The 23863-nt window shown below is 41.0% G+C and overlaps 1 protein-coding gene across 13 annotated transcripts in view; it reads right to left on the bottom strand.

The window, feature by feature from the left end:
- The window catches only part of EML6 (EMAP like 6), an 87681-nt gene that overhangs the window by 7613 nt on the left and 56205 nt on the right, over positions 1 to 23863 (bottom strand). For 6 of the 13 annotated variants that reach the window (XM_085575739.1, XM_085575737.1, XM_085575740.1 and 3 more), the window contains 19 exons: positions 22775 to 22875; positions 21820 to 21957; positions 21342 to 21544; positions 20046 to 20157; positions 19251 to 19378; positions 18416 to 18557; positions 17229 to 17381; positions 16840 to 16971; positions 15906 to 15994; positions 15107 to 15283; positions 14817 to 15018; positions 14483 to 14609; positions 5377 to 5455; positions 4256 to 4385; positions 3640 to 3738; positions 2455 to 2475; positions 1922 to 2095; positions 1047 to 1255; positions 444 to 601 (listed from right to left, as the gene is read on the bottom strand). In XM_085575739.1, coding sequence (XP_085431865.1) covers positions 444 to 601; positions 1047 to 1255; positions 1922 to 2095; positions 2455 to 2475; positions 3640 to 3738; positions 4256 to 4385; positions 5377 to 5455; positions 14483 to 14609; positions 14817 to 15018; positions 15107 to 15283; positions 15906 to 15994; positions 16840 to 16971; positions 17229 to 17381; positions 18416 to 18557; positions 19251 to 19378; positions 20046 to 20157; positions 21342 to 21544; positions 21820 to 21957; positions 22775 to 22875 — 2574 coding nt within the window. Of the gene's footprint in view, positions 1 to 443; positions 602 to 988; positions 1256 to 1921; positions 2096 to 2454; positions 2476 to 3639; positions 3739 to 4255; positions 4386 to 5376; positions 5456 to 14482; positions 14610 to 14816; positions 15019 to 15106; positions 15284 to 15905; positions 15995 to 16839; positions 16972 to 17228; positions 17382 to 18415; positions 18558 to 19250; positions 19379 to 20045; positions 20158 to 21341; positions 21545 to 21819; positions 21958 to 22774; positions 22876 to 23863 lie in introns of those variants that run through there. The other 7 variants (XM_085575744.1, XM_077781998.2, XM_085575746.1 and 4 more) reach the window with 4 other exon arrangements.

Below are 23863 nucleotides of genomic sequence, written 5' to 3'. Positions count from 1 at the left end.
AACAGCACCATAATTTGTACAAACCAAACTGCTCTCTTGCCAAGTATCTCAAATCTCTGTTTCCTGGTAAATCTGTTTCTTGTGGTAATCCCAAGACCCACAGCATCTCCACTGGGAGAGGCTGTCTGTAGTTTGACAGAACTAACAAATGATGAGAACTCCACTTACGGCAGGAGTACAGGCAGTACAAGCTTATGCAGATGTTTGGAACAATTCCAAAGAGGTTCAGCATCTCCCTGCCACATAACATGTGCCACTGTGATCCTCAAGTATCCCCCTCTAGTCCTTCACTTACTGAGCCATCTGGGCAGGTTATGCAAAATTGAGAGTGAAGCTGCTACAGCATAGACAGCATTTATCTCTGGGGTGCTGGATAAATAACGAAAACAAAAACCACACAAACGAGACAGAATTGTGCACTTTAGGAAGATCCTGTGTCTTACGGCCTCTCCTTCCCTCCAGTAACAATGAGCCCATCCCGCAGAGTCGTATACATGGTGAACACTGGTCCTGTGTGAGCCTTGGCCACCAGCCTGACCAGGAAATGATCCTTCCACACGTAGACATCTCCATTTATGGCACCAGTGAACGTGAGGTTATTCTGCAACAGACAGCAGCAATCTCTGACACAATGGACACGTTGGCATTTTTGTTCAGCTTTGAGTAATATTCTTTAAACTAAATTTAAAAGTCCTTAATGACCACACTGGATTGTCACCATCAGTAGCATGTGTCATGCCAAATACCATCAGCAGAAAAAAATGATACATGAAATAACAGATCACAGTTTAAGTTAAACAGATAAATAACCAGAAAAGAAAAAAAACAACCAAAAAACCAGCCAGGGTAGTAGGTGTGAACAGAACTTAATAGAAGACATTCACCCAGTTGTGCTCAGGAAATTCAGGGAAGGATCTCAAGGTGCACAGGTTTTAAATCCACATTTCACTAACAAGCACTGGGTTGGATTTCAGCAAAGAAAACTGACCCTTGCAGGTTTAATGCAAAGGTAATGTAAAATCCTGTAGCAGGTAACTTGAACTCACTGCTCCAAAGGCAACAGAGAGCATGGTTTGCATTTTGGCATCTTCCATGGAACCAATGACCCCTTTCTTGTAGAGCAAAGCACTGCCAGCCAAGGTCCAGAACTTCATGTGTTTGACCCCCACGGACACGAACTGAGTGTCAGAGTCCGGGCGGAACTCCACAACGAAGATCCTCTCCAGGTGTCCTCCCCTACTGGCAACTTTAGCCCCTGGTTTAATGAGGAAAAGAGAGGATAAAAACAAAGTGGAATTTACCTGAGAAATGAAGCTCTGATATGATTTTATCAAATAAATTGAGTTGGTATTGGATTAGAGATCTGCGTCCCAGATGTGAAAGCTACAAATCCCACTGCTGTCTAGTATATCAAACATCTCAATGCAACTCCCAAAGTCCCTGGTTGCATCCCACGGATATAGGAAATGCAGATTTAAGGCCTTCATAGCACAATCTGTCTCCTGGGTCAGTGAAATAACACAGAAATATTGGCTATCATCTGGTGAAAAATGCACAAGGACACACTCATGATCTGAGGCCCTTTTCCTCTTCCTCCACCGTTTCCAAAGAATTATTTTCTGGAAATTACTTCCCAAAGGCCTATCTCCATCATAGTACTTGAAGTGTTTTAGGAAAGAAAAGGAATAATTTTCCTTAATTCCATGTAATTTTACATTAAGCATCATTCTTTCCTTAATTTCCACTTAGAATAGGTGTTTAAAACTTATCTTCCTGTTCATATTTTCTAACCTTTTGCCATCTTTAACTGACTAACTGGGATAGAGTGGGGAGACAAAAGTCCAAAGACTTGAAAGGCAAAGCCAATCATTATGCACAGTCCTGTTAGGCTGAAGGAACATGATTTCCCCCTGGTTTGTACCTTCTTGCCACCTCCAGACAGTGATGGTGTGTTCTGGGTCGACTCCCACTGACACCAGAAGTTTGCCAGTGGCACTAAAGTTCACATAATTGACCCCTTTAGTGTGGAAGCAGCGCAGCATGGAAAGGGTTTGCTTGCTCATGGCATCCCATATATGGATTGTGGGGGTTGTACCTGTGGGAGAGAGGCATTAAAAGAGAATTAATTCTGGAAAGCTTCAGAGCAAACCAGGCATTTTTCAAGAGTATTTAACCTAAACAGACATTAGTTGGGGGTTTGGATTTGTTTGAAGATTAGCACTACTGAGAAACAAAGAGAAATCAAATAGCTTGCAAAACACGGGGTAGGGGGGAATCACTGTAGTCCGTGAAGTCAGACAAGTTCTAAAAGAACAACATAACATTCATGAAGAGCCTCATGCAAAAGAAATTGCCTGCAGATGTTTCACTTGTATCCATGGTTCACACAGATACAACGAGGCAACATGGAACTTGTACAGGACTCTGCTAAATTCACAAACAAATCAGCCTTACCTGGGAATTCTGTCATGTCACCTGCATTGTGAGAGCAATGGCAAATGAGGAAGCACCAAAGGAAAACAATAGGTGAAATAAGTCATGTGACTTGTGCTGAAGTGCCAGCATCAGCACCAGAAGGAAAACAAAATTAAAAACTTGGAAATGGATATGGATTAAATCAACAAAACAAATAAGCCAGGAATATTGTTGAACTTTTTTTGGGTATATTGGCTTTTATACACAAATACTGCAACAATATTTAGTACTTTTAAGTTTAAAAATGGTACCTAAAAGAAATATTACAGGCATGCATGTTTTAAAAATTATTACATTCAAAAGTGAAGTGAATCTTTAGTTATACAAAGTATCAAAACAAACTCTGAAGCACTGATCTCCTGAGGCCTAGGAAAAGGGCCTTTAGCCTTTTCCATGTCACAAAAATCAGTGTTTTGCACAGCTCTGGCACCACATGCAGGTTTGGGTGCTCCCTCCACATTCCAGATGGAGTGACTGTGCTCAGGACAGGCAGCAGAGGGTTTGTGTTTGTCACTGTGCTCATCACTACAATTCCCTGCCTCCTGTTAAGTGACTCTTGTCCTCAAGTTATGAATTCCAGTTTCTTTCTGGAATGGGCTGAGACATTCTGACCCTGTTCTTCTCCATAAAGTTAATTATTTCAGCATTAGGCTGAGGGGCAGCAGATCCTTCTAAAAGCTTGGGACAACTCATCCTGCATTCCCCATGCAATGTTTACTCCTGCAGGAGTCTCCATGTAAACAATAAACACCCAAAGAAATGGGTTTTCTCAGCTGTCCCCTGATATGTCCCCTAGCTTCTGCTGAGATCTGTCTCTGTTTCTGGCCTTCTCTGTACTGCTTCTGTATGGAAAATGATGTTCATTGTACTCTCACTGCTAAATAGTGCCTTGGACACAGGAAGGAAAGAAGAAACTCTGTAAATCAGATTATTGAGATGATTAAGCAGTTTATCAAAGTTTGTCTTCTAAAATAAAATTACACTACAATTAACTCTAAAATCCAATCACTCACAATTAGAGATGGAATTGAAACAGTAAGAAAATGCTGCAGCTTGATTACTTCTTCCAAATCAAACAAAAAGTAAAGTTCCTCCACAGAAAAGCCCCAAATAAAGCAGTGCCCTGAAAACTGTGAGTGAAGCTTTGCTGTGGGGGTCACGTACCAATCTGGCTGGTGGCCACCACGTTCTTGTACTTGGGGTGCTGGTTCACTGTCAGGCACAGGATGTCATCAGTGTGCTCCAGGTAGAAACTCTGGCTACCTAATGACATCCAAGCAGGATTTCAGTCACCACTGGAAGAACCACCACAGAAGCACAGACTATTTGGCAGCTGCTACAACTCTGCTCCCATTCCCAAATGCACTATGGACACAACCGTCAACACACAGAGGTGGATACAAAAGCAACATTTGGGAAATTATCTATATACCCAGAGAATCAGCCTATAGCCACCATAATTGCAAGAAACACCAAAACTGCCAATGCAAAGCCCAGGTTTCCCAGTGAAATCCCAGTGAATCGAGACAGTGAGTGGGGAAGTGGAGGTAAAGCCCTCCCAAGGGAAGAGGCCCAGAAAGGACAGATGGGGTCTTGTTTCCCAGCCCACAGCTGTCCTAGGACTGGAGTCCCCAGAGACCACCTACATTGGGTTTATGCTAGTTATCAAGATGCAAAATGTGGGAAAGCCACAGGAAGATTAAAAGGTTCAGACTTTCAATCAAAAATATTTTCCTTATAAGGCTATTTTATCTCCAAGTATTTTTTCAAGTGGAATTACCAGTAGAGAGGTTTTGGACAATGCCTGCTGCAGCTGTGTGGAAAATAATGTCAGCACCATCGTTCAGGTAATGGAGGTTGTTGCGACAGTCAAATCCTCTGTATCCAAACACGTGGTCTAAAGCCAGCTCCTGCTCCAGGAAAACAAAGAGAACAAGAGTGAAATGGAAGAAAAAACAAGATTTCAGAGCCTGGACCACTTAAGGACAATTCTAAATTACACAAGTACAAATATCTTGTAGAAGCAATAGAATAACAAAACAATAATTAGTTATCCCCACTCTGCTCATTTATTGAGGCATAACATTATCAGAGGCTATCAACAACCTTTAACTGATCAACTGAAGCACTGCACTTATATTATTTTCTTTTTTAATTATTCAGAAGGCCATAAATGCCCTAGTTCTGTAAATTCCCACTCCAAACAGATGCAACTCACAGAACAGGTTGGATTTTATTGCTCTTCCCATCACAGTTTAATATTTATATAGGGTATGAGATATTTTAAAGAATCTACCTGCAGAGTTTTCAAAAATCATTTTAATAAACTACCAAATTTCCACAGACCAAATTCTGACCATAAAGTCCTTAAAGGAAGCCAGGGCAAGCTATAAGTAACTCTGTAATTAAGACATTAATCAGAGGTGTAATTGCAGCTTACAATGAGTAGTTGCCAAGGAAATTTCCTCCAGGAACCCAGGATGGTTAATGGATTGCTGTTAGAGCTGCTTTGGAGCCCTGAAGCCCAACTTAATGACTGTCCCAAACACAATCACAGCTTGCTGGAAACGATCAAAATTTGCCATAGACCAAGTGTTGCAAATGGTCCACACAGGTCACAGAATATTCCCCTGGTTCTGCCTATTAGGTGGCAATTCAAGCAAGTTGTTTGGGAAGAAAGTTCCAAAGTCAATGAGCAAATTCCATCATTCTAAATCCTGCACAGGATTTTTCCTGGGCCAAAGTGCTGATTCTGGGTGTATTTCCCTTGGGATTGAGCAGGGAGCATGGAAATGCAAATACTCTGTGATTGTACCTGCCCTTCGCTGAGAGGCAAAACAGGGATGGATTTCACCCAGCACATGTTACTTATAAAGAAATATAAAATATATTAATTCTGACCTCAACTAGTTTCCTTTTTTTGTTGACATTGTTCTTTTGCAGTTTCTCAGGCTGAGGAGCAGCTCTGCTCACAGGTGGCCTGAAAAGAACATTTAAAAAAGGAGACAATCAATATATTTGAAAGTAAAACACAACCTTCAAAACCACAGCATGTGTGAGCAGCAAATGGACAGTTGCTTCTGTATAAGCTTTTTTCAGAGTTGTACAATAAACTGATTAAAATCCTGCACTTTTTGCTAGAAAGAGCAGAAACATTGATGTAGACTTCACAGATGAGTGGCAGAACAAACAACCTTACACCATTCAAAAGACTCCAAACCATAATGATTTAAATCCATGGAAAAATTATTGAATATTAAATCATGGGAAATTGGTGCTTTCAGAAATGATCTGAAGTAATTTCTGCAGCTGGCAGTTGACCTCTGCCCAGCCTTGCTTCTTCTGAGAAACCCCATCCCAAAACCTTGACATGGTTTCAATAAAATCTTCTCAAAATCATATTAAAATGGTTGCATTTAAATGCACAAGTCATTCACCCAAGGGAATTTGGGAGATTGAGGCCAGCAAAGATTTTTTTTATATAATTGCAGTTGCTAAAAGTAGATAAAGAGACAAATGCAGAACGCAGGCTGAGACAAAATCTGATGTGTGCAAATGGTCTGTAAGGCCAGATAACCTCTGCTGCTGCTGTTGATCCTGCTGGGAAAAGAGGGACAGAGCTAAGGGGAGTACGTGGAAAGCACTCCCAGGGCTTATGATTCCAGAAAAATGTAACCTTGCTATTACATTCCACATGCTGTGAAATTTGTTCCTGAGATCGTAACTATCACTAATTCCTAATTTGCAAAAAATTAATTGGAGAAGAATGAAATCCCTTTTTTATATAGGGAGCTGCTTTTTCTGGATCTGGGTTTTTCATGGAAGGTATTAAAGGCATGGTGGACAGAGAACAGTGGGGACTGAGCCCTGTGGGAATGAGCAGCAGGACAACCTGAGCTCTGAGACAGAGCAAGGCTGGAGGTAACCAGTCTAACCCACGTCTCAAGCACAACAAGGACCAACAAGCACATCAGCAGGTGACCCCATAACACAAAGACAGTGAAAGAGTTACCTTGATCCCCTTGTAAGCAGCAAATAAAGCCAAGCAAGAAACTTAATACAGTTTAGGAGTCACTTCTGAGCATAAGACTCATGCACAAGCACTTCAGAACACAGCAGTCATTCCTTGGGCACAACACATGCTATCCAAGCATGCCAGCAAGAACTAAAACAAAAACCAAAGAGCACACAGACCCGGAAACATCACACCCGGCATCCCTGGGCAGCCTCGGAGCTAAAGATCCTGCAGGATGGAGGGGAAAGGGAAGCTACATCCAAGCTTCCTGCACACTTTGCACCAAAGCAGAATGGTATCCCATGGTTAGTTTATTTTCAGGAGCCTGACAAGGAGGGAACTGGTAGGAAGTTGACAGTTTCCTAGGCAATGCTGAGACTGCACACAATGGATGATTGTTCTCTATCCCAGCTCAGCTGCAATTTAGCCCACAACTGCTGTGAGGAGGCCAAGTCACTCCCAGGACAGCCTGTCCTGCCTTGCCCTCAGGGAACAAGTACCTTCATTTCCTCAGAGAGGGTCACTCAAATCCCCTGGGGTGACCCTGGACGGAGCAGGACCAAGCAGCAGTGCTATTACTGGCAGGGAATGGGCAGAGGAAGTTATTACAAAACTTAATTGTCTTGCAAAATAAATTCATTATTTCATTCCAGCTCAGATTTATGAGGGCCTCTGAGCTAGCACTTAGGAAAATAATTGTTTTCTTGTATGCTTTTTTCTGTTTTAGTGTTATTTCAAACATTTCCACATTTCTTTATCTAGGAATATAAAAGTTTATGACAAGAGCAAGCCAAAATACTTCATGAAAGCAAGAGAACACTACCAACGTGACATGCTTGATAGTCACCAGATTATAAGCATGAGTCTTAATTTGGGGACACACATAGTTTTATAGATACCTACTCACAGCACACACAAACACAGATGTTGTGTGCATTCATATATACACAGCCATGTATATATACACACGTGTGCATTCACTGCCTCATCACCATCTTAATAAAACAAATGGAAAGCAGCACATTTGAAACATTGTAAGAAGTCATTTCACTTTTAACAAGCCTGTGACTACATCTAGTTTGTTTTGACACAGAAGATTACACTGCCAAGACAAGAAATTTGCACTGTAGCAAATGCCACCCTTTTGCCCTGTTGCACCTGTGCAAATTGCATGGCACATTCCCAGCAATCCAGGTCTTGGCTGGGCTCCCCATCAATACTTACTTGACAATTCCCTGCCTCCAAAGGAAAGCAAGTTAAAACATAACACAAGCATTAACGGTTTCTTTGCAGCAATTGAAAACAAACATGCTTAGATCATGTTATGGCATGGAGGAGCTCCAGGAAAGATAGGACACCATCAGATATTAGAGGGTTTCAGTTCTTTGGGTACTGTGAATACAGCAGAGAAGGTTTCTGTTACTCATGCCAATCTCCAGGATGTTCTCACATGAGGACACGCAGCTGTCAGTCAGGGAGAGAAGTCCAGATACAAACTCAAAAGATGCAAAACCTCAGCACCACCTTCATGCAGGAATGTGAAAAGATGTGAGTGAGCATTCCCTCCAGCCACAGCAGGGAGAGAAGCCCAAATCAGGGGTGGGGTGAACAGACAGCACCAGGATGGAGAACAACAGATGGACACAACAAGAGCTGGGCTGGGGGGAAGAGGGATGGAGTTTTGGAATAGTGGGGCATCTTGTGGGAGGAAAGAGATGTGATCTTAGAGAACAGGGCCAAACTATAAGGGGGAAAAAAAGCTAGAACTGTTTAGATGGAAAATAAAGGTCAAAAGACAAGGCAGATAAAAAAACTGTTATGATAAATTCTATGGGAGGGGAGTATAAGCAATTCCTGTTTCCAGGTCACAGGCCAGAATTGCTGCATGGTTGGAGATGCTGACTGCAGCAGGAATAAACTGGTGAGAACACAAACATTCTGCTCCAAGATCAATAGGAACAGCATGGGAACTCCAGAAACAGTGTCATGTGAAAGGGACCAACAAGGTCTGGAGCAGGGACAGATTGACAGGAGTATCCTGCAACCAAGAAGGTGACAGGCTGAGCCAGCAGCAATGGGTAGGGAAAAGCTTCAAGCCCAAAAGGGAGACAGACATGGATTTATATAGCTGCAAACTGGAGAGAGAACACACTTGGATCTACACAAACATGAGCAGGACTGCTCCTGAGAAGAGAAAGCAAAGTTCAAGGAGAGGAAAGGGTGGTAGGGTTGGACTGGGAAAGAGAACAAAAATCCAAGGTTTAAAAAATACACTGTTCATATCAGAAAAAATGCAAAAGCAGCTTTTAACTGTGCCCTTCACCAGTGACAGGAGGGGACTCCCAGGTGCCAAGCTGCTGTGAAACTCCTCAAGCTTTTTTTTAATCTCTTTCCAGAGAAGGGATTAAAAGATTTTGTAAATTCTAAACCCTTGGGTTTTCCCATCCCAACATTCATATGAGTTTTACATACAACTTTTCCTGATGTTATTTTTTAACATGCTGTAGCTATCATAAGACAACAAAAAGAATAGGATTCAATATGAAAATACCCTGCTGTCAAATACAGCAGATCAAAGCAAAGCTCAAACAGAACCAGAGAGAAACATCAGTGGTAAATTACATTTTTAAAGGATTGAAAAGGCCTTACATGGTTGCAATATTTAGAACTTCACATGTATGCTGATGCACTCCTTAAAATTGAAAAAAAAAAAAAATTCAAAAAGTACTGCAGGACTTATGGTAGGGCCAGCTGTTGTCACAGCCTGTCAGGGCAGCTGGTCACTGCATTCCCAGGTCATTCCAGCTCAGTGCCCAGTGTAGCAGCACTACAGCAATTAGTAAGGAGGGTAATCACTGGAATGACTTTGTTCTGAGCACCTTGGGAAAATGTTCCCTAAACAGCTCCTGTACCACAGACTGGCCCTGCTGTCCCTCACACCCTGGACACATTGGACACACTGAGGGAATAGAGCCGTTTCCATTTGTTTTGTTATTTCCTGCATAAGCTTCAGCATGTTTTGAAGCTGTATTGTGTAAATAAAAACACTGAACTGATCATATATAACAGATCCTCCCTCTGCATGACAGAACATGAGATACATGGCTTTTCCCATCAGCCCTGGACTACCTCCTGCACAGCAGCCCTCAGAAAAGCTGCGTATTTCACATCACCCTCAGGGCAGAGAGCACTCAGATTCAGAGAGAGAGGCACTGGGAATGCATGGCAACGATGGCATCCCTCAGTTCCACTTCCCCAAGTGTCACACAAACAGAGAAGACCTTGGAACCAGCTCTGTGCTAACCTGTGGGAGCAGTGAGATTGAGTCTGAGTTCAGCTGCTTGGCAGGGACTGACAAATACCAGTCACAATGTGTACAAGCCCTGGGGACAACTGGGATGAAACCAGCAGGCTGTCAAATGCATTGAGGGTGCATTAACTTGACATAATGCTGTTGAGAAAGTAAAAGTGAATATTCCAAATTATGCTGCTCATTCTCAGAGAGGGGCTTTCTGCTGGAATAAGCCCAAAGTAATTTTTTCCACTCCAATAATGTGTTTTATTTTCAGATATATTTTGAATAATCCCCACCTACACATAAATACAACACAGATTCACACTCAAGAACTTGTGCACTGCACCCACAGACATGTGTGTGTAAAGGTACAGGAATCAAGGCTGTAACCACACATCTAATAATTCACTTCATGGCGCAAAGGCTTGTGGGGGCTATTTTGGAAGTTTATATCAGTGAGTTAATGTTGTTTTAAAGAAATCAATAACTTAAAGAGCAACATTTGAAGAGAGAAAATTCAGCTTCTTTAACTTTTCATCTTTATCAGGACATATGATTACACATGAGGCAAATACCAGGCTCTGAGGTGGGTAATTCATGGAGAGAGACAAGCCAGGATGCCAAGAAAATGGAAAACCAGACAAACATGCTAATGCTGCTTCTTGTTTTCAACACGTTCCACCTGCTTTGAAGGAGTTCCCATCACCAGGTTGATGTGGAGTCATACATATTGAGCTAAAGAAGAGCTGCATCTGCCTCATATAACTGCAAGACATTTTAAAACTGTGCCTCAGCAGCAGCTCTCCTGTCAGTTTGCCATTCTAAATCTGCAGCTGTTGATGAAGACAGGAAATGCTGGATCCCCCAAAAATACCAGGCCATGATTTGATTAAAATCCTACCAGTAAAATCTATGACATAACTTCTACACTCCTCCAATATATTTGCAGAATCATTATTATTTTAATTACATTTGAGTGAGACAGGAAAAATAAATTTCATACAGGGTTCACATTTTCTTTTCTAAGGGAAAGCATTATTATTACTCCTAAGTTTGTACTAATCACTGTACAGTTCAGCTCCCAACCCTACACTTGCAATCTTCTCAGGAGTCCCATCACAGTTCCCGAAATCAAATTCCTCCTGAATTGAGCAATTGATTGTTATTTCTAGAGAAATTACATACCTGGAGGTTTTCAGATTCACCACTTTCTATTAGAAAAGCACAGAGCCCTGCAAGCTTATTCCAGCAAACAGAAGAATTAAACATAGACATGTCTATGTGTCGGTGCCACATAGCACATTTGAAATGCGTTTGATTACATAAGCTGAAAATTAACTTCAGCAACAGTTCACCCTCTAAATATTACTATTAAAAGAAAAAACCTTAGTGAGCTCCAAGTCATTGCCCCCAAGAAGCAGCTCACAGAAGCAGCCCCAGCTATTCCTACTTCTTGCTTAAAACAGAAACATGCTTTTCCCTCTTTTTTTCCCCCTCTTTCCTTAATTTAAACTTGCTTAATTACAAGTTTCTGCTCACTACACCTTCACAGTTTTCCCTTTCTCAAAGCCACAATGAAAATACAGCAAGAGGGACACTCCAAGACCCTCACTAGATGTTGCAGTAAGGTGGGCCAACAGTTTTCCAGGCTTTGGGATTTACTCACAGTTTCTGTTCTAAGCAGCCTTCCAGCTTCTCCCATAGTTTTCAAGACGTGGACAGTAAGTTACCAATGCCAGAATATTCCATGCACAAAAGCCATTAAGTGCACAATCACTGGGGTCTTCAGACAGACATATGGCCCAATCGCAAAGGGAAAGATCTGAAATATTACCCCCAGAAAAACTTCCTCCTCAAAAGCCTACCAGGTTTCTCCACATACCTGCTGAAAGAGAATGGAATACACCCTCTGGGTTCCCTTCTTCAAACCTGGAGGGGCTGGGAGAGCTACTTCAGCTGTGCCTTAGGCAGAAAATCTAAAGCTTTAGGAGCTGCCTCCAATATTCCTTGATGCATCTTCACTCAGCCCTGTGCACAGAGATTTCAAGACTCCACAGCCTCAAGGCTGGCTGACTTGACCTTAGATTTCCCTGAGCATTCAGGATTTCCCTCAACACAGACAGCTGAGTACTTGCAGACTTTCCATTTCACCTGGATTGCTCAACTGTCACTTCAGACTCTTGGAGGTGCAAAGAAAAGTCAGGCCAGGGGTTTCAGAAGTTTGTCATGGGCAGACAACCCCTTTTCCAACTGCTACATTCTTCTGAGTTCTCAGAAAAGATGGAATTTGGCACAGCTACAAAGCTTCCCTCATACTTCATACATCTTCTGAGAAAAGTCAGATTTAACCAGAGGCACCCACAACTGGGAGTGCCAGGATTCTGCAGGAACTGTGTCCACATTGCCCCACTGTGACCAGGAATTGTAGTCTTGCAGTAGCCAATGCATGAATCCTATCTTACTGCACCAAAACTCCAGCATCTCTCCCAGCTTAAGGCCCTATCCAATCACAATGCACTCAGAAAGCAGTTTTGCTGACATTTCACCATAAAGTTGCCACTTCTGATTGTTTCACTATAAATTCTCACTATTTTTATTAATCCCTTGAAGAATCCTTTCAAGTGAATTGATCTTTGCTTAACAAGTGACATATGTAAATTATGAGATTTGTTGTCAGATTGATCAAAACAGCAAATTCCAAATACCAAAGGTGTGATTGTACAGAAGCATCTGTAATTAAAAAAGAAGATTAAAAATGTGTACAAGAGCTGTGACTCTCAAGCAGAAAACATGGGAAGAGCAGTGACAAGGGTTTACTTTTAACCTAGATTAAAACAAAGTACAAAACTGTTGATAGCAGAGAGACAGTAGAAGAAAAAAAGATAGAAGATTGTTAAGGCCTTGCTTTTTACTCTCCTCAGTCCAGAGCTTGGGGATGTAACATAGGATGGGTTATTCCCTTGGGATGCTCTTTTCATGTGCAGCCATTGTGAAGGGACTACTCTAGAAGTCAGGGGCAACCTCACTGGAGAGGTGCCTCCCCATTTTAACAGCCACCAACAGAGTGGCAGGTGTGGAAAGGCTGGAGCAGCTTCCACAGGGCTTTGTGGTGCTGGGTAGACATGACCTGCTCTCCAAGAGAGGGGCTGAGGATGAGGACAGGCTCCAGAGCCCATCACACAGCACAGCCATGGGTGCAGAGAAGGGAAGCTTCCCAGGCACCTGAAGCGGGATTTTCACTCCTGGACTGGAAATGGTGCTGAAAAACTGCACAAGACATTGATGCTCTTGCTTAAATCATCAGTAATTCATAAATACAAGTAATTTTTAAGCCCAGCTTAATCCATCAATTTTAACTCACTCTACAGTTGCTTTTGCATCATCACAGCAGAATAAAACAGCTGGACAGTAGAAGGGTTTCTGGTGCAAAACAGCTGTACCAATGCCACCTATTATTCCTGTAACAATTTAGCAATTCACCCAAAATAAAATAATAATTCTCCTTTTTTTAACTCAATTTGCAAACATTTATGTTTACCTGATCATACACTATGCCTTTTTGTAGAAAAATGGAGGAACAAAGTCTTTATTTGAGGAAAAGAGATAGTCTTAAAAGAAATGGAAAACGAGAAGGTTATGGTCCAACTTTTTATTGCAAAAATCACTGATCCTCCTCCTGCATGATATTGTTAAAATAGTGTGATGAAAATAATGGGTGCAACTTTTTTCTTATTGTTCATACCCCACATTTCACACCCAATTCTCCTGTTTTGCACATTTACTGAGCAAAAATGATTAATTACTTTCTGTTCAAGATGCTCAGCACTGCATTCTTTGAGAGCTTTAAAGACAGAAACTTATTTTTCCAAGGCCTACATGAAATTAGGAAGTATTATTAACTTCATTTTGTCTTCTGCAATAACAGAACAAAGCTGAAATTCTTTCTCTGGGTTAACCCACAGCAGTCTTTTGTGCCAGTGTGCAGTAGGGGGACAAGAGCAGGGAAACTCCTGATAAAAGATGATCATTTCTAGGAAAATACTCTATTAAAAGAGACAAAATGAATTCACAGCTGAGTCACCAGCTGGATTCACAGGTAGGGATTTACTGCTCCAGATATTGAGGAGGAATGTATTTTGCTGGTTATAAATGCTCCTGTTCTGTCCCATCAGATTTTATCACCCCCTCCTTTAGGTCTGTGTTTCACTGGACTCCTCACCTCTGTTCTTAGCTGTTACCTCTTTTCTTTGCTCTCCTATCCAACACTGTTCCCCTTCCAGCTAATTTTTTTTAGAGTATTTCAGCCTAAGGCCAGCATGGGCCATGGGAAATTCCAGCTTTAACAGTGACAACACAACACAAGTGACTGAAAATCTTTTAATAAAAGCACCACCCAAAGCCTTAACCACAAAATATTTACAAGCTTACCACTATCGCAAGTCCTCTGCTGCAGACACACACTGGTTAGGAGAGAATATAAATGCTCATGTGAATGGCAAGAGAGAACACAACACTCAGATGTGTCATAGGCACGTATTTTTCTCCATCACCTTAACATGTTGCACTCTGCGAACATCATTTTAAATGTTATCTGGTGAATTTTAGAATTCCTATCTTATTTCTAAGGACTAATTTTAGTTGAATGAAAACAGATGCAAAAGGGCACACTTGGAAGTAAAAGCCTTTGTGGGACATACCTCTCTTCCACTGAAACCTCCTTCAGCTGCTGATGGGGTTTTGTGCCTTCCATTTCTCGGATGCTCACTGCATAGATCTTAGTGGTGTAGTCAATTGCTTTTTCTCTTGCAACATCACTGTCATAACCTTAGAAAAATCAAACATAGAATAAAACAAACTACCCTTGTTTTGTAGTGGGACAGTAGAGAACAAGATGATCTGCAACAATGAAAGGAAGTAAACAAATGCTACCAAGCTCTGCTTACACCAAAATTCAGCATAGCAAAGCTTCAAGTTAAATGCCTGTGTGAATCCCTCATTGAGGCAAGAAAGACTGAATTAAATCCTCTTTACCTCCATCTTCTTCTGCATCTGTGTCTGATTCTTCACTGTCCACCAGCTTGCTCTCCTGGATGCCCAGGAACTCCCTGGTCCAGATCATGAGCGCGGTGTCGGCGCCACCGACGGTGAGGAGCACTGAGTCGTTGTGCAGCCACTGCACGTTGGTCACCTGTGCACTGTGCCCCACATATTTCTTGAACCTGGCATGTTGGCCCTGCAGCACAGAGAATCCCCCACTGGCAGCCTGGAAGAGCGCCTTCCTTCTTTTCCTTTCCCATCACTGAAATAAACGCACTTCTTACCTTCACTGGGTAGGCGAAGAGCTTCACAAACCCAAAATCATCTCCTGTGGCCAAGAGGGTTCTGTCCTTTGTGAGACTGGCTGCGTTGACAACAGTGACATCGCTGTGCATGGGCCAGATGCCTTCACAGGTGGGACCAAGCACGCATGTCCAGGTGTCCCATTCAATCTTCTCTATCTGCAAACAAATTTCCCCCAAAGAAGGCTTCTTACTTTAAACATACCAAATGCACATTCATTTCATGTGGATATTTTTCTATGTTTGACAATTATTTTTATTTTAATACTTTTAGTTCTTAAGAAACTGTGCTGTTCCAGCTTGTTAATACAAATTGTGTATCTTTATCAAAAGGCTTAACACTTTAAACATTCCCATTTTTTCAAGGCAGAGCATGATCTGGATACAGATCTCCCTGAAGATTTTCTGAAGTGCTAAACATGGGCAATGTTGTAGTCATGTAGAATTACATGTCACAAATAATCAGCTTCATGAAAACCCTGGTTCTGCTGTTTGAAGGTGGTTTATATGCAACTGGTTACACAGAAAAGAGGTGGCTTTGAGAAGGGGGTTATGGCAAATGGCTGCTAATAAATAAAAAAAATAAATTTAGAGATACAAGCAGAAACCTGCACATTCTGCCATTTTACAAATGCTAGGAAAGACACTGGGAAATTACTAAATAATTCTAATTCTAACCATTGTAAATAGAGTATTATAAAAGGAAAAAAAATTACACCATTTGAAGACAAATCTTAAAATTAATTTTCACAGTAAAAATAATCCAGCCCATAATTCATACCTCAGCAATTCTTATAATATGTCTTTTCCCCCTTGGTGCTTCAAAAAATAGATGTTCTTTGGCACCAGAATTGACTTGCAATAACTTTCCTGAATACAAAAGGAGAGTTTGTTATGAATCTTAATAATTATGATGATTATTAAGAACTTTCTTTTGATTGAGTGAAGAGATTTCTGGGGGTAAATTAAGAAATTATCCTCTAGAGAGTTATTCATAGCCAAAGTAACAAAAATATTTAAAATCATTTTTGTTAGGGTGATACTCTGGTTCAATGCATAAGTAATATTTTAAATATCATCCAATATCCTTAAGAAGTTGCTAATGCACAGCAAATCAGTTTCTGCTGATAGTGAATATTTTGCTTTCATTTCACCATTACACTAATGGAAGTCAAAAATAAATGCATGTGCTATTAATTTTCTTAATAACTTTACAAGGTAGCTTTGCCAAAAGTTGAACCTTTGCCAGCTCCCATCCCTTCTGCACTGCTCCACTGGCAAAGGCAGCTCCACTCTGGGCTGTCCTGGGATGGGAAGTTTGCTGTGCCCATGGTGATGCTGTAGTGTTGCTGCCACTAGCTCACACCATGTTTTGGGGCTGGTGAACAGCAGGGACAAGGCTTAGGCACACAGATTGTCCCACACAGATCCTTTTCTGCTCTGGGAAGGCTCACTGGCACGAGCTCATTATGAATCCTGCTTGATTTAATTAGTTGGGACCATCAGGCTCTAGCTTCTTGCAGGGATTGCCATGCAGAGCTCAGCAAGGAAAGGAAATTGGATACCAACAAAGGTAATTGCACTGGATCTTTACAGTGGCTCCATGGGAAAAAAGCATTTGCATCAGTGATTGATCTCAGTAACTGGAGGGGAACAGTTTCCTGATATTCCATTTTATGGGCATTTCCAGTCTGTATCTCTGACCAACACTTTACCTCTGGAATCCCAGTCGATGTGGGTGATGTAGCTGGAGGCACCTTTGCAAATGCCAACCCTTTTGCTGGTAAGTACATTGTAAATATCTACAAAGTTATCATGGGAAGCCACAGCCAGGTACTTTCCTGATTCTGTAAGGAGGAGACACCAAGGTTATTAAAGGGTAAATCTTCTAACTGATACCAGTGTGATTTTCACCACTGTAGTGAATTCACCAGGCAGGGGCGGGCCTATTATAGTGCAGCACACAGCCACATGGAATTGTAAAGTATTTAATGCACGGAGCACATACAAAGCCAATCTTCCTTTGGAACATTCAACCTTGCCTAGACAAGAGAAACAAACTGCAAGATAAACACTCCTCTCCCACCTTATCATCTGGTTGTACCTCGTGAAAACTTTATATCCGAGATCATCTCCTTCCTGTGGTGGAAAGAGACCATGTCCTCCACAGTGTCAGCATTCACCACCAGAAAACTGCCGTCGTTCAACCCGACCGCCAGGGCTTTCCCGTCGGGAGAAAAGGCACAGCAGCGCCCGCCTGTGGAAAGCACATGGAAATGAGGAGGATGTCAAAGTTTAAAAACTGGGATTGAGGAAACCACCAATGAACTGCAACTGAAAGGTTCCTACATCAAGTATGTTGCTTTCAAACAGATTCATTATGTCTTGAAAAAGATATGTTACAGAGCGGTATGATGGATGCTTCATTACAGGGTACTCTGGAGTTAACAACGATGATTTAATCCCTTTTGAAACAGATTTATGTGCAAATACCACCTTCCAGCCACATTCTAAATGCACCAATGCCAGAAATAAAACAAAAAAAAAAACCCACCCAAAACACATACAGAATGGAAATTCGGATGGAAAATTCAAAGATTCATTAAGGGCAGTGTACCTCTGCCTCAGCATTATTCCTGACATACTCTCCTCCTGCAGCTATCCTCATCTATTCCCAGATTCACCTCTCCATAATATTTAAATCTGTTTTCTCTCAGCCAGTTAGGGGCTCCTGTCCTCCAGATCTGTCACTGAAAATGAACAATTTAAAATTTCCTGAGGGATATCAATGAATTAATAAAATTAGAGTGATTTTGAGAAGGCACCATTTCAACACAGCTTATCTAATTTTATACAGAGGAGAGGAAAAGTGTTAATTTTAGAGAAGTTGGTTTAACAGGTAAAGCTCATATTGACAGCAAAACATGCAGAAAATTGTACTTTTGTCTTTATAAGGAAATTCTTTTATATCAGCAATGTACTGGCCTTAAGTATTCCTAGGGAGGAAAGTGATTTTGGGGTCAACTCATTCCCCTTGAAACTGGGGGAAAAGAGACTGAAGTTCTTTATATTATTATTCATTACAATAGATTACAGTCCTTTTTCTTCCTTCCGTTTGCACTGACTTGACACATGCCAAAGACAATTTATTTCCTGTGCTCCCAATTTTTTAATGACTGTGTCCTTTGCCTACCCAATCAATGCCTGTGATGTGCCCTGAATGCAGGGAGGGAGCTGTTCCAGAAGCAGGGGATCCATGGCTGCCCCAGGGCCTGGCCAAGGCAGAGTTACCTTTTTTGAGCTTCCTCACTGCCAGCATGCGGTGCTGCGACGAGAGCTCCCAGATGCGCAGGGTTTTGTCATCGCTCACAGTGGCACACACAGGTAGGAGAGGATGAGCTGCCAAGCCCCACACTTCTCCTTCCATATGGCCCTGGAGGAAAGCATTCCATACAAGAGGGAAATAATGCCTGTGGGGCTGTGTAATATGTTCTAACTTTCTCTGCCTCATTGTGCAAGTCTCAGGCAGTAAAGCCTTCACCATCTTCTCTCTCAAAAGCTTTCCGCATTCCAAAAGACCTAAACACCTGCTCTTCCTCCCCCAACAAATGTCTAAAGCACTTTTCCATACTCCCCCTCCTCTATTATTGACTATAATTGCTGTTCTTCCAATATTCTCCTTTCCAAATTTGAGATTAATAGGGAACAATTACACCCCAAACAGGACCTTATCCTGAAATCCTAATATAGGCTAATCCTCGAGGTTTATATCCTTTTTTTAGATCCTTGTTTGTCCAAAACACATAATACTTTGTTTTAATCTTGCCTCAGATTCTCAGTTTTCCAACTTGTTAATCACTCTTCCTGCTTTTTTCCAGATTTCCTTTAGCTTGCTGGCACTGCATATCAAGGTTAAATAACTTCTTAGTGCTCTTAATCTGCATTAGTGAATGAGTTCAATGTTTTATAAAACACAGCCTCACACATCTTGGATAGTAAGGCAGTCAGGCAGGCAAGACAAATTTGAAGGATTACTGATCAAAATTTACTGAAAAAAGAATACCAAAGAACCAGCATTTTCATAAAAATACAGGAAATAGTTTTCTATGGGAGATCCACACAGTACCTGAACAAGCAGAGTCATAGGTCCACTTTTATCAATTTCAAGTATTTCTCCATTTTTAGTTCCTACCAGGATGTGCCCATGTCCCAGGCTGATAGCTCGGATGGAGGGATTGTCTTCTAAAAGTAAACCTGAAGAATGCCAGATTTTTTTTTTTTTTAATTTCATATCCCTTACAGTTATATATAATTCAAATCTGTTCAAAATCATGAACATGAGATAAAATTGCCTGATCAAACTGCCAGATAATTCATGGATTCCTTCCTAATACAGGGAAGGGAGTTTGTCTGTACTGTGGCAATGTAACGACTGATGTTTCACTGCTTTAACAGTGACAGGGTCTGAGGGGCTTGGGAGTTCCAGCACCTCAGACTAATTTGGTGATTACATATGAATATCCCTTTCCAGATTTCCACACTGAGGCCTTGGGAATTTAACAGGTCTTTCCACATCACCCTGCTCTCACCACAGGAAAATGTGGCTAGCCAAGGAAACTGGATTGACTTTGGAACTGCTAAACTCAAGGCTGGGGACATTTCTCCTTAAAATCATTTCACAATGAAAACAAAGCTCAATGTCTTGAAATAGAGGAGGGCATAGTAGAACAAACTATAAATGACAAGGAATACAAGAAATACATCTTATATGGATCAAAACAGAACATTCCAGCACAGAGTAAGTAATGTGTTGCTGTTCCCTTTGGCTTCTGGTAAGATTTGACACCCAGTTCCTACCCTTTTACTACCATTTACCACCCTCCATGAACAGTCCTTATTGAAACACACCGAAAGCCAGTACCTTTAGAACTAGCAGAGAGTGCTGCTCTTTTAATAGCATATGTCTTCAGACATCTCTCAAACGTATCATCCCAAAGGGCCACAATTCCATCTTTTCCACCCGTTACAAAGCCCTGCATAATCACAGTAGGAGAACACAAATGTCAGAATTCATGGGAGAGATGCAAAAGGATACGTCCAAAGGCATAGTAAAGTCTTCCGTGATTTTTATTCATGGGTCAATCTATAAATACTGGAGTCTGTACCTATGAGGGGAAAATTCAAGTGGACAAGATTTAGAGTTGCTTTTCTAGGGTTATAAAGGATTTGCAACCATATGGAGAACACAGTGATGTAAACAGGAATGCTGGACTAAAACATTTGCCTGCATGTGGGAACAAGTGATGGAAAAATGTGTTTTACCCTTAGAAGAGGCAGTAATTGGCAGTAACAGCTTCTCAAGTTATTTGAAATTCAACTGACTTAACAGATGCTTCAACCCAAGTTCTAATAATGCATCAGGGACCAATTTTCTCATTAATTCCCTAGGCAGATTATCTGGGTCAAGTGAATGCAAAGGAGCATAAATAACTAACCAACAAAAATCTAAGTGAAGAGGACGTTCAGTGCCAAGATCAAACAGAAAAATTGATAGGAAAGCTAGGAACAATCAATTAGGGCAGAAATAATTGAGCCAGAGAGATCTTAATTGACCTTGATATATAAAAATGTTAGCAGTTAACTTTCTTCTCGTCCTTTACTTTTCCAGTTGAAACCATAACCTCAAAAGGGATAGTCCATTATCAACATTATCTTCAAATTGCCAGGGACAAAACTTTGTCCTAAGCTCATTTTTGTGATGCAAATATCATAATTTCTTTTATAGATGCATTAATCCAACTGAAAGAGAATTCTTTTGTTATCTGGAATAGCTAACTCAAAACCCAAAACCTTTGGATATATAAAGTCTTGACTAAGACACAACGATATTATTAGTAAAAATCACATTTCATATTTTGGAAACTGGTAATGCATTAATATTTTTGGGATCAGCTTGAAGAGGCAATGAATGTTAGCCATTACTCTCCTGTGGTTTACACAAACATAAAAAGCACACTCCTGAGCAGAGTGAGAAATAAATTCTGAATTTTTAGAGGTCAGAAAGCTGTTGGCCAGGTACCAGTACATGGAACAGGACGCTTACAAATCCAGGTCCATCAAATAACAGAACTCATTCCTACTGGCTTTGTTTAATCACAAACATCTCTAAAATCCATCCAGAGCAACAAAAATCAAGGTGAAGGAAGGTGATAGATACCTTGTCCAGTGCATGCATGGCAAACACAGGTCCATCATGGGCCTTCACTGTCCTCAGCAGCAGGGTCTCCTTCCAGATGTAGATGTCCCCAGTGGCAGCCCCAGAAAACACCAGCTCCTCCATGCGCCCATAGGAGACGCTCATCATGGTCTCCAGCTTCCCCACACTCCCAAATGTGCCCCGTTTGGAGGTGAAGCCTCCACCTGCAACAGCAGCACAAGGCCTGTTCTGTTTGGCTTGTAGCCACAGGGCTGTAAAGGACAAATGTTCGACCCCAAGATCTCCTGTGGCTGCCTAATAATGGAAATGCAGAAAGCAGCACACAAGGGAAAAGCACAACCAAAGAAAGTGAACCCAGCAATGACAGCTCTGGAGCAGATCAGTCTCAGGTGTTCAGACTGTCTTCCAAGCAAGAGAGAAATTTGATGAGGAAACATGCAAAAACAACTACTGCAATGTCTGGCAGGATGGTTTTTACCCACAGCAGCTTCTGCCATGCTGCTTCTCTGTAGAGGTGACCACAACCAGAAGATTGATTTAGTTGTCCCCTGGCATCCTGAGCTTTTGGCAGCATTTTCCCAGAATAAATGGCAGGGTTTGTTCCTCCTCTGGTTGTCTGAAAAGCCAGTCACCACAGCCTTACTTTGGGTCAGAAAGCAGAAGCAGCCATAAGGCCCATGAACCAATGCTTAGACAAAAATACACATAAAATTACAAAATATCATCTGCATAGGTGGCCTTGTGTCAAGGCACTGTGGGCTTCACAGCTGACACCACATTAAGTTCCCACCATTTTTATTGCAAAGAGACTATTATTGGAGTAAGATGTTGCTTAACGCGCATTTCTACCATGGAATTTGGCAAACAGCAATGCAAGCCTATGTAATCACTGCAAAAATAAACTAAAGACTAAAAAAAAAAACAGAAAAAAATAATTATTAATCTGAGAGCACCTGAATCACTTGAATGTTTAAACTATGGTATGAAGTATAGGAAGTTCTTAAAACTACCTAATTTTGAGATGTTCTGAATACTTGTATCATGTGTGCACATCTAAAAAGTCATGAAGAGCAAAAAATCCAGTTCTGAATAAAAAATATCCTCAATCAGAACCTGATTTTCTTGGAGCCAAGGATGCTTGCTTAGGATAATGCCTTAATATTATGATTAGAATTTAAACAAAATTAACTGGAAATTCTTTCCAAGGAGGAAGCAATATTGTGACATGTGCTGACTCAGAGGTGGGTTTTAACCCCTTCAATATTTTGGTAACTGGCTAAATGAGCTAAAACTTAAAAAAGGTAAAACTTAAAAGTTAGTTAAAATTTAAAGGCTTAACGAATAAAATTCTTAAACTGGGAATATGATGTTCCTGTATTAAAAATATTCAAGAATTCCCTTGATAATCAAATATAAAATATTCAACACAGTACCTGTTTGCTGCCAAAATTTGATGTGCTTCATCCCAACTGTGACTAGTCTGTCCACATGATGTGGATTACACTTCACTACAAATATTTTCTCTTTATGGCCCCTGCAATAGAGGTAGACATTTTAAAAGCTTGGCAAGAGATGACCTAACATTTCAAACTAATTAAATCATTGATATAAATAATTTCCCCATCTAACAAAAAGCAGAGAGCCGTATTTCTAATCTGCAAGGGTTTCATTCTGGGAGTTTGTCTCATGGAGTTGGCAGGAAGAATTTGAGCATACACCATGGGGGACTACAGAAATGTGGGGAATAAAATCCTCTCCCACTGAATTTCAGTTCATTTAAGTCATAACAAAGGAGCAGGAAATAAAGGTCAAGGCAATTAAAAGAAGACATAAAGGTCAATGTAAGTATTTAAATGGATGAGAACTCAATAAGCATTAAAAGAGACCCTCACAGGAAAAACGAGGAAGTGTTTAATCTATGGGCTCGAAGATGGAAAATAAAATAATTAATTATAAAACTGGAAGCAATTCACTTCCATGAAGCAGTTCACTCAGCATCACATTCACCTCCAGGTTTAGTTCTTGGGTAACTAAAGTTATGCTTGTTGATGTACTTATGGAAATGTACAAGCTTGGGTCTTATCAAAGGAAAAAATACTCCCAGGTTTAAAGCATTAATTATATCTATCTCAGTGTTTTATAAAACCCCCAAAGCAGGAAGCACAATCTTTTCACTATACATCTGCAGATTTTGTGCTAGGATTAAGTCACTTCTTTCCTGACAGGCTCAGCAGATCTAGAAAATCCCGTGGTTCTGAAACTCCTCTCAGGGTCAGTATTCCCTTTTAGTGGATCAGTCTAGATACAAAGCAGCCCTGGCCACCTTTGACATCTGCAGCACATCATCCTCCAGTGCAGAAGTGTTTGGTTCCAACTTACTCAATAAGGATTTTAATGGAATTAGGAGCTAGGAAAGCCAGGACAGTGAAACAAGCTGCATAATTTAGCTCTGAAACAATTAGAGCAAATAAATAAGAGTGTTCTTAATGTTGCAAAAAAAAAAACCCAAAAAAACAAACAAA

The sequence above is a fragment of the Lonchura striata genome, chromosome 3, assembly GCF_050655825.1.
Source record: "Lonchura striata isolate lonStrDom1 chromosome 3, ASM5065582v1, whole genome shotgun sequence".
NCBI lineage: Eukaryota > Metazoa > Chordata > Aves > Passeriformes > Estrildidae > Lonchura > Lonchura striata.
The sequence above is the reverse complement of the archived record's forward strand: the minus strand, read 5'-3'. Positions and strand labels throughout refer to the sequence as shown.